Source organism: Bicyclus anynana, chromosome 12, assembly GCF_947172395.1.
Source record: "Bicyclus anynana chromosome 12, ilBicAnyn1.1, whole genome shotgun sequence".
Classification (NCBI taxonomy): Eukaryota; Metazoa; Arthropoda; class Insecta; order Lepidoptera; family Nymphalidae; genus Bicyclus; species Bicyclus anynana.
This window is the reverse complement of record NC_069094.1, coordinates 15,731,211-15,745,599: the sequence shown is the minus strand read 5'-3', so window position 1 is coordinate 15,745,599 and position 14,389 is coordinate 15,731,211. Positions and strand designations below refer to the sequence as shown.

Below are 14,389 nucleotides of genomic sequence, written 5' to 3'. Positions count from 1 at the left end.
CCAAATTTAGCAGAGCAGGAAAAACAACACGAACAGAGAACGGAACTATTGACGTGTCATGGAATACCTTTTAAACTTGTCTTTCTCCTAAGAAAGTTTTAGTAAAAATTGTCACCCCGGAGAGAGAAAGGTGTTACACCCCGTGCTTTGGAGAGCACGTTAAACCGGTCATTAGGATTAAATACATCCGATAACTCGTGATGGCCCAGTGGATATGACCTCTGCCACTGATTCCTGAGGGTATGGGTTCTAATCCGGTCGGAGCATGCACCTTCAACTTTTCAGTTATTTTAAGAAAAATAATATCACGTGTCTCAAACGGGAAACATTGTGAGGAAACTTGCATACCAGAGAATTTTCTTAATTCTCTGCGTGTGTGAAGTTTGCCAATCCGCATTGGGCCAACGTGGTGGACTATTGGCCTAACCCCTCTCATTCTGAGAGGAGACTCGAGCTTAGCAGTGAGCCGAATATGGGTTAATACTGATGATGTCATCCAATATTGGCCGTTATTGCATTGGAGCAACATGGTCTATATTTTTCTCCCATAAAGACGGAGGCTTGGCCCTGTAGTAGGCCATTTAAATAGGCTTATAATAATGTGTGTTACAAGTCAAACCTATTTCCAAAGTCCTCATTAAACGAAGCCTGCACACAAGTGGCGCCCCACTGCGACCGCAGTCACTTCAGCGACAACTTGACCCGACTTGTCAAAGATTACATCTAGACCTCGCAACATGGCACCGATGATACAGATTTAGTAACAATACTCTTATTATCCCCCGACGCAAAAAATGGGTTTTTTTTTATTCTTCACAAGTTAGCCCTTGACTACAATCTCACCTGATGGTAAGTGATGATGCAGTCTAAGATGGAAGCGGGCTAACTTGTTAGGAGGAGGATGAAAATCTACACCCCTTTCGGTTTCTACACGGCATCGTACCGGAACGTTAAATCGCTTGTGTGTTATAAGTCTGACGTGTCTGTCTGTGTGTGCTATAACTCCCGAACGGATAAAGCGATTTCAATTTACATGTTTGGTGAAAATCGGTTGAGCAGTTTAAAAACTGTGAGGAGTGAAAGTGGGGAAGAATGACTGAGTGTCTATAAATCTCAAATGAAAGCGCACTTGATCGAGAGTGTTTTTCAAAATTTTCAATTGTATGTTAGATCGCTCAGTAAAAAAATAACATAAAAACAATGTTGAACAAAGTTATAATTCACAACTTGTGGGTGCCAGGTCCATCGTGGGGCAGAGAAAAAAAATCTCCGAGTGTCCTGGACTAGTAATCAACGGGTGTAGGGTTAAGGAATCTTTTATAGTACCGGCACTACACTTCTCAACTCGTGTCGTTAACCCAACCTGGCAAGATCCTACCAGATTAGCCATGGACACCAATATTTATATAATACTAAAGACGCATTTTCCCCTTCTACGTACTCCTGATAATACGTTCAATGTATACTAAATAAAACAGGATAATAGACAAGTGACCACTAACCTTCATGTGGTGCAGACGCCGCGAGACGGTGTCGCCGCGCGCCTCGCGTTCGCCGCCGCCCGCCGGGAAGGACCCCAGGTACTGAAACGATAAATAAACACTATCAATCTTTAATCTATGAGTACTCGTCGATTTTACAACTACAAATTAGCGCTTGATAACTTGCTCAACCAATAGCGGCGATGGGACGAAAGAGAGAGCGATTTGTAGACTTAGTGTCGCCGCACAAGGGCCACACGCAACCGCCACAAACGCCGCTACAAGAAGCAAGAAGGAGCCACAAAAATAGCTGATGCATGCGACAGCCAATTGTGGCCGGTGGTCGACACTTGTGGTCAGTAGTTTCTACTGTTTTCACTCATACATGTATCATAATCGCGCGAGTGGCGTGTTGCGGCGTTTAGTGGCCGGTGCGGGCCACAAGAAGTGAGCAGCGACGATTGTAGCGTGTGGCGGCCACCGGCGTCAACTAAGTATGTGCAGCGAGTCCATATAAAATGTATGAAAACTACAGGAAATACGCCGGTAGTGGCGTTTTGTCGTTGTGGCCGGTAGCCCGTGTGCGGGAGCCCTTATAGCTCGTGCGTTGTAGCAAGGTGCGATAATAGTGCGTATTATGAACGTCATACGGCAACTGTCACCCGCACCAAGCTACAGCGCACGAACCATAGTGTATAGCCGCGGTTTTATTAAAAGCGTAGGCTTGTTGAACATGTGTATAGATGTAAAAGGATGATTGTCGAGCGGGTGGATTGCTACACCACAGGGTTGTGTTAGGGGCACATTATACATCAATTAGCACAGCTGTGAGCTGCTGGGAGGGGGAGGGGGTGTAATTGATGCTGTAAAGTGCTGATTGCGGGTCGTTCGCGAGGGCTCTGAGAGCTGTTATTATCTTTTTATACTGCTACTGGCTTTTGTCCGCGGCTTCGTCCGAGTACGTCAGATAACATACTCGCACAATGCTTAGAATTATTTAATATAATTGACTGCTCTAGTGCATGCAACCACTCCCTTACTAGGTATTTCCTGCTTTTACATTATAAAATGTCAACAAGCTGAATTTGAAGAGGCGATGTACTTTGGGTTCCAATGTGCTGGAATGGCTGGACTAGAAAGCGCAGTGTTGGTCGACCCCCCACCAAGTGGATTGACGACATCAAGCGAGTCGCAGGGATTCGCTGGATGCAGGCTCAGGTGTTGTGATGTTTGGTAGTCCCTACAAAAGGCCTATGTCCTGCAGCGTCCATGGGCTGACATGATGATGATGACGTTTTTTTGGGTTTCGAACATCGAAAGGCAAATTGAAATCTTTATAGGATCATAGGACTTTGTTGTGTATCTGTCCAGTATTAAAGCCATAATCTCAGTTATATGAGGCTGTGGTAAAATCAAAACTTTTAAGTTAAATTAACAGCTGTTTGTGTCGCAAAATATGTAGGTCATATCAAATCATAAAAAAGAAAAGAATTTATGCTGGGAAAGGTCCAAGTTGTTTTCAGGGGTCAAATTTTGGTGGTCTTTTGGCCCGAGTGGTGGACCACAGAACAGAGATCGCTAAAAGCTAACGCTTTTAGCAATAGAAGTAGCATAGGGGCGTGGCCCGCTTACACCCGGGTGTGCGGAGCTTCGCAAGCCTATCCGCGCATGTACTAACAGTCTTGTTTCGTTGACTGACACGTTACGTCCTGCGGTTGTCAAATTCGGTAAATGAAAATATTTAAAAACGATTAGAAAAATGCTGTATTGTGCCGTTATGGAATACAAAAATGATAGCCGCCACCAACATGTATCAAATTATGGTGTTTCGTACCATCGTTAAGACGTATTTTATTATATTTTCATTAAAATATGAAAAAATAATTTTACTCAAAGTCACAAACTAAAATAAACTTTACGGGAATAGTACTAAAGTTTACTTTATTTTAATACAAATTCGATTTTCTCGAAGATTCTGTTGACACCAGTGGGCATACATTTGCTGCGTCAACAACAACAACAAAACTATCATAAATCAAAAATATACCAAAATGATTTTATTGCAATAATTCATCTATTCCTAATTATATGTATTAATTATTAATATTAATAATCCTTGATATTTTATATTTATATAATAATAAATAAATATACGATTATTTTATTGATTTCGAAGCCAAAGGTGTCAATTGAAAAGCAGCATATTTTATGCTTTTAATATCTCCTCTAGCATTCAGTGTATCACTGAAAACTGCAAAACATTTTAAAAATCTGATTCCAATGTATGTATTATATTATGCTTTATATAAAATAAGAGGAAAAATAGACCAAAAAATAGTAATTTTGATTTATGTTAGTTTTGAATTTAAGCAGCTGCCATATGTCATTTGGCTATTCATTTAGGGATGTCGATAATAATATATCGATATTTTATATCTACTACTATTATGATGACACGATAATGATGAAATTTTCGAATTCGGAGATGAAAAAAATGAATCGAGGCGACTAGGAAGCAAAATTTGTTTTATGCAAAACCACATTGTAATTTGTTCCAAACATTTTACGCAGTCAGACACGTAGAAACAGAAGATATTTAGTAGTCACGGCTGTGCCAACAAGATTTTTTTTTTCTAAAAGTCGTATTCGTGTCTTTTAGGATACAAATAAAGTGACGTACTAAAGTGTTAGGAACGTCAAGTCTGAGTATTTGTAATTGACCTGTTGACTACTAACGGGTTGGAAAATAATCTACTGATAACATTCATCATGAAACTCATTATAGTTAAATTGGAAATAATTGAGTTATTTTCTGCAAAAACCGACGAATTAAAAAAAAATATACTATAGTGTTTTTTTTATATTTAGGAACTATTTTTACTTTGCAGAAAAGAGTGAATCTTTTCGTTGAAATATTTAGGAATTAAGTTTACGAAATGCTTACAGCAGCTGATCACTTGTTTCTCAAAACTTAAACGAACGAATTTAGACATTGCAGTGACATTGTGGTATTTTTCTGATGATATCTAAAGTGACAGATATGCATTACAATACTTGCAGTTTGGTCTATTTTGTATTGGCAAATATTGTACAGTACATACTGAAAAAATTATAAAAAATCTTCTTCTGTAAATAAATATAGTTGGAAAAGAATAGTCTGAGAAAGATATGACGACACTGTACTATCTCGTGTTTTATTTTTTATTATTTGTTTTTATGTCACTTTCATTTGTTAGTCAAATTGTCCTGAGAAAGTCAAATATTGTTTAACATTGGTTTTTCCAAATGTATCACTCCGAAACTACTTAATAAAATCAAATGAAACTTAGCACAATTTAAGCAAATAGTACGAAGAAGGTTATAGATTCTTCATGTTGCGAATATAAAAATAGAAAGGGTGAAATAGGGTTATCCCCTATTTGTTAAGGTTTCGTGGAAAGTACTTAATATTTTAAGTACACAAGTTATGGGCTTGTGTTTGACCTTCTTTGTTGTGTAAACTCGAATCGTGCAAAGTTTCAGTTGAAATAATGTTTTTTCAGAGTGGTACATTAAAAAAATGCTTGTTTTTTAATTTATTATGTGTGTTTCTTCATATATTTTAAATTTTTGATTGACCTATGTTGTTCTTCTTAGTTTTATAAAATTCAATTTTTTTTTAAACAACAGACGTTCGTTTTATTTACGGCGAGTAACGAGACTATCGATGTTTAAGACTATCGTTATTTCACATCCCTAGACAATATTAATAAAACAAAGTTAGGATCATTTTGAATCTTATTATAAGGTAATAAAGCTTATAAATAGAGACAACTAGTGACGAGTAGCGGTACTATAAATTTCATTCATGAATTTTCATTCAAGAATTTTCATTTGTTCTGAGACAACAGTAATAAATAATTTTCAACTCTAAAATAAGGGTAACATATTTCTTTTTTCACTAAATATTAAACAGCCAATTAAGTGAAGAGTTTATCAGTGTGATAAGTATTATTACACTATAAATGTGTTTGTAAGGCCACGCCCCCGGGTACGCTGGTTTCAATACAAACAGTTGGCACTTTATAAATCTAGTTACTTCTTATATCTGTGTGGTGGACGGATACCCAGCGCTGTCATACAATGTTACAATGTGATGGCTGATGTTTAATTAATTCTCCGATCTGGGAAGCCCCAAGCTGCATACTGCATGCAACGAATGTAGGCCAAGAGCTTGTGTCTTTTAATATTACCTCAACTACTACAAAATATTATAGATATGAGTAAAGTAAGATACAACTTTATAAACTTACATATAGGTAATAAAATAATTTTAGAAAAAACATTCAACCGACAAAGAAACATAAAACATTATAATATCTTCTACCTGTTGATTTGTTTGAAAGTGGTGCTAAGCCGATGTTGTACAACAAACAACAAAAATGTCACACTGCGTGTCTGCCAGTCATGAGAATGTCTGTGATGGGAACCCATAAGATACCCCTACTATAAAGTGAACAACAGAATCAAAAACAGTTACAATTCACACGAAAAAATATCATTTTAAAAGGAAACAACAACTGCGAATTATTGATTCAAATTCTCAGCGACTGTCTGTTGGATGCAGCGCTAAGACCGCCGGCTCCTAGACTAGCGTCCTCTCGACCACACTCATATCGCACCGTGCAGCTCGGCCCCACATAGAAGCAGCCTGCGAGTACACTGTTGAACGCTACTAGCAACATACTGCAAGCCCTGTGAGTCGTGACAGCCCAGTGGATATGACTTCTGTCTTCGATTCGGAGGGCGTAGGTTTGGACCCGGGGCATTCACCTTCTAATATAAAGTTACATACATTTTAAGAAATTAAATATCAAGTGTCTCAAACGTTGAAGAAAAACAGTGAACCCTGCATACCTGAGAAAGTAATTAATGTCTCTACCTGAGTGAAGTCTGACAACCCATTGGGCAGCGTGGTGGACTATTAGCCTAACCCCTCTCATTCTGACTCGTGTTCAACAGTAAGCCGAATATGGGTTGTAAATGATGATACTGCAAGCCGAGCGCAGCTGAAAGAATAGTGCAATTGCCTTAACTACGACATACACAAATAGAATGTACTAGTAGGTTACTGGTACGTGTTTGTGTTCCAAAGTTTGAAATAATAATTTGTTCAAGACCGAAGACGGCAAGAGGAATTCTTTAAAAAATGGCAAAATGACCTGTAACGGCTAAATGTTTCAGATTTCACATCACTTGCACTGCCGCAGAGAACACAATGTAAAGACGTCACATTATTTTTGATGATTTGTAAGATAACTAACAAACATTACTTAGAATTACCGTTTTAAGATTGCACGGCATAAAAATATGGCGCTTTAACACAAGGTCAACGTGGGTAGATTTGAAATTGATTGGGGAAAAAATACGTGCAAGCAGAACGAGACAAAAATTTGGTATGCCTGAAAAAATAATTGAAAAGAGTGAATTTATTTTGAGAGACAGATCGTCAATGAATCAAACATTAAATGTCAGTTAAATGTTTATTTAACTACCCTCAAAATTAGCAAGTAAATAAATCCTGTAACATCACATGCAGTGTAACCCCAGCCTAAGTTTATTCAATTATGTTTGTTGTTTGCTCAGAGATATGGCCAACATTTTACTATATGGTTTAATTACCGTGTGGAGTGTGGGGCGCCCTCTGCACGAAGCTTATGACCCAGATAGCATTACATTCTCATACAGATGTTTCTACCAAAAAAAAAACTGTTAATTAACTTGCTGAGAGCTCTCAACAAACTGAAATAAAAACAGCGCATGATGATGAAGCACACTCAGCGTTTTAAATCTATGGTGGTCTCGCGTCATGCCATCTTTTATAGAAGATTAAAGAATTACGTCAGTTTTGATATTGATTTAGAAAACATGTACGACATGGCGATACAAGTAGGTACAAGGTTTATCTTCGTGGTTATGGTTAAAAAAATATCACATTATCGCGCTTTTGAGATATCACACCTATTAAATTAACTAAAGAAGCGAAAATTCAATACAATTTATTTTCCAAGTAAACTCACCAGTTTCCAAAATTTCAAAATATTTTATTGTAAAGTAGGCTCATTTCGTCATTTGCTTTAATAACTAATTTCTGAGCAAAACTTCTATTGGAAAAAAAAGGTTTTTTCATAAAATATTGCAATGTAATCTCGTACATTTTAGGTTTCAAGATGTTTATACCTACCCCATTGCTGTAGAAAATAGTGTTTAACGACTTATTCTCTTTTCACTGCAATGGCGAAAGAAATGTTGTTAAACACTTTTAGGTAACAAAATAAGAATTATGTGACTTCAAACTGAACCCTACAACGAGTTGTTTGAAATGAGTATTTCTTTCAGGCTATGGTTGTGGTAATCCTTCAAGAAGCTTATTATACGCGGAAACCTATAAATGGCGAGTTGTAGTGCAGTGGGAGGCGGGTGAGGGGGGGGTAGACGCCGGAAGACGTACTAGTTGACCGCAGGCGGGCTCACGTTACCGGTAATATGGCGTTGTGTATGGGTATTGAGTCTCTGCACAATGTTTTCATGTTTACAAATGATGTATGTACGTGACTGTACGGCCGGTGGTGAGCGGTCGGCAGCGCGACAAGCGGGGCGACAAGCGGGGCGACTAGCGGGGCGACAAGCGGGGCGACAAGCGAGGCAACAAGCGGGGCGACTAGCGGAGTGAGCGAGCGTTGCTGCACTTTGTTTGACACTGTTTTGTACAACAGTATAGCCTTCTGAATGTCGCGATCTTTGTGCATGCATTAATATATTGAGTTAGAATTCACTATACTACAATGTGTGCCGGTCAAGTGCGAATTGAATTAACGCACAAAGGGTTCCGTAACATTGCGAGACACGTTATCTTATTTTTTAATTCCGTTTTTAGTATTTGTTGTTATAGCGGCAATATAAATACATCATCTGTAAAAAAATACTATCTAACTATCACGGTTCATGAGATGGTTACAGACGGATGGACGGACACCGGAGTTTTAGAAGTAGTCCCGTGAATAAAGCCTTATTGCTGAACATTAGTCTGAACATTATTAAGACAGACTAGTTGCATTAAATTTTATCTATAGTTCCAATTTCATTAAAGTATTTTACAATGTTATGAAACTACAGTAACTGTCTTATTTTCATTTTGGTTAAAACAGCGCCACCTATTGAGTGGTTATAGTACTACACAGGATCGGGCTAGGCGCATATCGAAAACAACCCTCGGAGAAGAATCAAACTTCGTGGTTTTTGTACATTTTCATAGATGGCGCTTTTTCAACAGTGTTATTTTATACACAAAAAAAAATACAAGAACCAATAGCAAGATGGCGCTTCTTTTAAGTTATCTAGAAATTACTTTTTTTCGTTTCACTTTCACAGCGTTGCTAGTGCCAAAGATTACAGTGTATTATTGCTAGTGCTACCCATAGGTGCCACTCAATAGATATAATTTTATTGTTGACCTACAAACTTTTATACGAGTCTTGAATTTAAATGTTGGTAGTCGAAAGGAGCTCGAAGTTTGACAGTAAAATAACTGTTCTAAGTCGGTTACTGCCAAGAGCGCATACGAAGTACGAAAATTCATTTAAATTCAGTGGAATTCATGTAGACGAATAGGTCTGCATGTACCCACTTACGTAAGACGGAGTTATTTGTCTAAGAGTCTTCATTTTAATACCTTGACGAGCGAATTTAAATTTCGTCTACCCATACAAATCATAAGGGGCTAGAGTCACTTACAGAGCTCAATGCATACAGGATTGTACTTAATATATTGGCTCAAAGAAGCTGAAGTGGCAATGTGCGGGGGCACATAGTTCGAAGATCCGATGAACGTTAGTAGCTGATAATGATTATGATGGTAAGATGGTAGGTATCTCATGGCTAAAGAAATCGGTTTGTTTTACTGGTAGATGAGTTTCGGTACTTACAGTTAATAACAGTGATACCTATCTGAATTTGAAAAATACAGCTACTTTATGGAGCGAAAATTTTACTCGTTCAATCTTATTGTCCAAGAACCCGTAAACGTTAGACCTTCGTCATGTTATAAAAGCTGAAAGTTTGTCAGCTCATGCTCCTACCTTAAGTAACTACACTGGCCAATTATGGAGTTTGAACCGTGGTGGCTTTGGGAGCAGGTTTTAAGGATCCATACCCTTAACCGTATAAGTATTAAAGTGTAATTTTTTCATGTTTTCCTCGACATAATATGAGAAATTATATTCCAAGTCACCAGTCACTTAGCTTCGCGGCAACCCGAGTCACCCAAAGCCACCACGGTCCAAACACCATAGTTGGCTACGGTACTTGTTTATAGTAGGAGCATGAGCTGACAAACTATAACCTTTATGAAATGATGAAGGTCAGGCTGTCGCTGACTCTCTGTCTAGTAGGGTTGATTGGTTGTTCCTTTTACACGGAAAAACTACTGAATATATTTTGATACAACTTAACCGTAGCCAATGTGGGTAGGTACTTATATTTACTTGGTTCCGGATTTTATGTCAGCTATAAGTAGGTACTTACCTTATGCCTAAGTTTTTATGAGTACGTAAGTTGCTTGATTTAACTACGCGGTTTACTTATTACTAGTAAGGCCGTTCTCCCACGAGACTACCTTCAAGCGACTTGTGTTTGATACGCGTATGCTACGCATTACTTGTCAATTTAACTTTACAAAAGCTTGTTAACTCAACTTTACAAAACCTAAAATCATTCGTCAACGTTAGATTGAGATGTAACAATTTTTATTGAAAAACAGTCCCATTGTGTTGTGTTAAAAAATAGCCTAAAACAAAATGGTTTAACAATGCAACTAAAGGGTAACCAAAACATAAAAGCTCAAATCGAATTGTTTTCGCCAAATGTATGTTATGTACCGACGTTGTGTTCAAAATCACGTCGACACTAAATGTAACCACTTGTTTCAACAGCACTAGATTGGCGCTGGCCTATATGGCTGGTATAGACTTTAGGCTGTAGCTGGCTGTATGATGTGAGCTGGAGGGTTATTGGATGAGCAAAACGTTTACACGCGGCGGTGAGTGGCGCTCATTAAAAGCTTTCTCTTCAATCTAGAGACTTACAGAGTTTGCCATTTACGCAGCAAATTCGCTGCGATTTGGCAAAGACATGATGAGTAAAATCTGATTGCTATTTTGGAATTCAATAGCGGACGCCCGCGGCTTCGTCAGCGTCAAATTCAGTTTATCACAAATCTTGCGTGGCGTTTTTCACAAATCACAAAAGGCAAACATGATCAGTGGGGTGTACTTCATATATGCATACCATCATTCATCATCATCATTATCAACCCATATTCGGCTCACTGCTGAGCTCGAGTCTCCTCTCCGAATAAGAGGGGTTAGGCCAATTAGTCCACCACGCTGGCCCTATGCGGATTGGAAGACTTTACACACGCAGAGAATTATGAAAATTCTCTGGTATGCAGGTTTCCTCACGATGTTTTTCCTTCACCGTTTTGAGACACGTGATATTTAATTTCTTAAAATGCACACAACTGAAAAAGTTGGAGGTGCATGCCCCTGACCAGATTCGAACCCACACCCTAAGGGATCGGATGCAGAGCTCATATCCACTGGGCTATCACAGCTCGCATATATATGCATATACGCAATGCATACCCTGAAGATTCATTACGTACCAGTATTGAAGGAGGAATTTCCCATTTAGTACAATTTGTACATTTAGTGCATACCCTCGTTCAAACCCTGTGCACGCCATCATGTGATACATGATGAAGCTTTATGTACCTATAGTAAGTTTTATTCATTTATTACCATTATATAGATATTAATTCAGTTTCATATCCAGTGCCTCATTGGTCCAGTAGTTAGCCGACGTGGCTTCGGGTCCTGGGTTCGAATCCTAAGCTGGACTGTGAAATACTGCACGTTTCTTTCTTTCCAGAAATTTCCGCTGTAAATTATCAGTTTGAAGTTGGGATGTTGGTGATGTTGCACTCCCATGTCATGGAAAGCACGTAAAATCGTCAGTCCCGGATATTATCTATAAAGATAGACAGTAGACTTGATTCATCATTATCAACCCATATTCGGCTCACTGCTGAGCTCGAGTCTCCTCTCAGAATGAGAGGGGTTAGGCCAATAGTCCACCACGCTGGCCCAATGCGGATTGGCAGACTTCACACACGCAGAGAATTAAGAAAATTATCTGATGTGCAGGTTTTCTCACGATGTTTTCCTTCACCGTTTGACTTGATTAAATAATCAAAACATAACCAACAGCAGCGCAGAGCAGTGTGGTGGTTCTAAGCTGCATATCCCCTCTCCTATGAGAAGGGAGGCCTCGCTCTGTAGTGAGCTCTTAAAATAGACTTATAAAGATAAGGTATGACCGTCAAACAGGATCAAATGATTATACTTTGGAGAGTCAAAGCATTTAATAACCATCCGTGCTGGTAACGACTACAATAAAGTAAACTATAGTTGAAGCGAACTTTACAGTTGTTTGGAGCGTATTAAATTATTTTTATCGCAGTTCGAAATATTGATATTTCATTTCCTCAATTTCGCTCGAGCAATAAAATATTCAGTAAATAATGAAATAAACCGGCGCAGGTTATTTCGGTTCTGTTGCCAAAATGGCCGCCACAGTCATTGTTTCCGATTTCATGCCAAAAATAAGCCATCGAGCACATCCAAAAATAATATCGTCAATTCCCGATCCGATAGTAATCTCTTATTGCCTCCGCGCGTTCGGCCGAATTATGATATCGCACTTTGCCACTGATGTTGTGATGTCGTATGTATATTTCCTTTTCTCAATCAATTATAATATCTTTGAAATTATTTTACAGTTGTTTTTAAGTGAATTATTGGTTACTAGCGGACGCCCGCGATTTTGTTCGCGTGGAATTCAGTTTTTCACCAATCCCGCAGGGACCAAGGATTTTTCCGGGATGAAAGGACTATTTGTTAATCCAGAGTAAAATCTATTTCCATTCCAAATTTGAACCAAATCGCTTCAGTAGCCGCAGTGCAAAGGAGGAACAAACATACACATTTACACACACGCACACTTACACGCAAACTTTCGCGTTTATAATATTAGTGTAATAATATAGATAACACTACAGCAGTTAATAGTAGTATTCTTGTCAAATATCTGATCTTTCCTCGTAACTTTAATTTTAAGTTTTCAACTTTACTTATCACAATATTGCTTGTTGTCTAACAGTGGAATTCATAGACGTTGTAGGGGCACTCCCAGGGGGCCATTCACCTGCTGAGAGTCGAATTCTCATACGCATAGAGTTTAAATTTGACACTCAGCGAACGATACCCTGGGTGCCGCCCCACAACGTCTATAATTTCCACTATAAGTCTTGAACTGAGTCGCCTCTCAGAATGAGAGGGGTTAGGCCAATAGTGCACCACGCTGCCCCAATGCGGATTGGCAGACTTCACACACGCAGAGAATTATGAAAATTCTCTGGTATGCAGGTTTCCTCACAATGTTTTCCTTCACCATTTGAAAAACGTGATATTTAATCTCTTAAAATGCGCACAACTGAAAAGTTGGAGATGCATGCCCCGGACCGGAGTCGAACCCACACCGCAGAGGTCATATCCACTGGGCTATCACGGCTATCAATTGATAGTCTTACTGTCAAATATCTGATCTTTCCTCGTAACTTTAATTTAAGTATACGACTTTACTCATCACAATAACAACCCTGATGTTTCAAAATTGCTTGTTAACTAACAGTTCATCGACGTTGCAGGAGCACCCCCAGGGGACCATTTACCCGCTGAGTGTCGAATTCTCATAAGCATAGAGTTTAAATTCGACACTGAACGATCCCGTAGGGGCGCCCCCACAACGTCTATGAATTCCACTTTAAGTCTACTTGAAACAAATTAATTATGAATTTGATCGACTTTTATAGTCCCAGTGAAGTTTTTGTCTGAAGATAGCGTTAGGTACTACAAATTGAAATGTTCTAAATGTATACCTATAATAGACATATTGTTGTCTCGAATAAGAGTCATTCAACGTGTCCTTCAATCAATTGTGAATTTTCAAACAACGCTCATCAACACTGACTCGCGCCCTCTCCACTGTCTAAGAAAGGACTCTTGTACAAACTTTACTGACTTATGGGGTAATTTAATGAAATAGCATGAGACTAGTTATTAATATTAATTATCATTTATAGTAATATAGTACCTATTGGGTTCAACAACCTTCAACAAGTAACCTTCTTTATAAAAGGGATGTATGTAGAATACGGCAGGAGCGTAAGCTGACCAACTATCGGCATTCATAAAATTGCAGGCTCCAATATCATTTAGAATCGTTAATAAAAAAAAATTCTTTTAGATCCATACTAATATTATAAATGTGAAAGTTTGTGTGTGTCTATCTGTCTGTTTATTTGTTCTTCTTTCACGGTAAAACGGAACGACGAATTGATGTGATTTTTTGTGTGTGTCAGTAGAGATAGTTGAAAGGGTGGGGAGTGACTAAGGTTACTTTTTGTCTCTTTCTAACCCCCCAGTTCCTTGAAATGGGGGGTGGAAGTTTGTATGGAGCATTTCATTCTTCTCCAGCAATTTTCAATTAGAAGGCTAAAAAGTGGTATGCAGACTGTTTGTGACTAAAAAATCCGTGCATCATGCTTTTTTTGGTAGTCCGCCCCAACTCCTTAAAAGAGAGGGTGAAATTTTATATGGGACTTTTCGCAGTTTTCAAGGTAGGAAGGTAGGGTAGGGGTAGAGTAGGTGCAGAGTAGGTATAGGGAAGAAGTGCACTTAAGTCAAAGCAAAGCTTGACAAGGTCCGCTAGTTATTTTTTATTGGGGATAATAAACATATAAGGAGGGTAGC

The 14,389-nt window shown here is 38.6% G+C and overlaps 1 protein-coding gene across 1 annotated transcript in view; it reads right to left on the bottom strand.

Annotated features, from left to right (window-relative positions):
- Positions 1–14,389, bottom strand: part of LOC112053496 (uncharacterized) — a 136,382-nt gene that overhangs the window by 107,296 nt on the left and 14,697 nt on the right. The window contains exon 2 of the mRNA XM_052884549.1: positions 1,503–1,583. Within this exon, the coding sequence (XP_052740509.1) occupies positions 1,503–1,583 (81 nt within the window). The remainder of the gene's footprint in view (positions 1–1,502; positions 1,584–14,389) is intronic.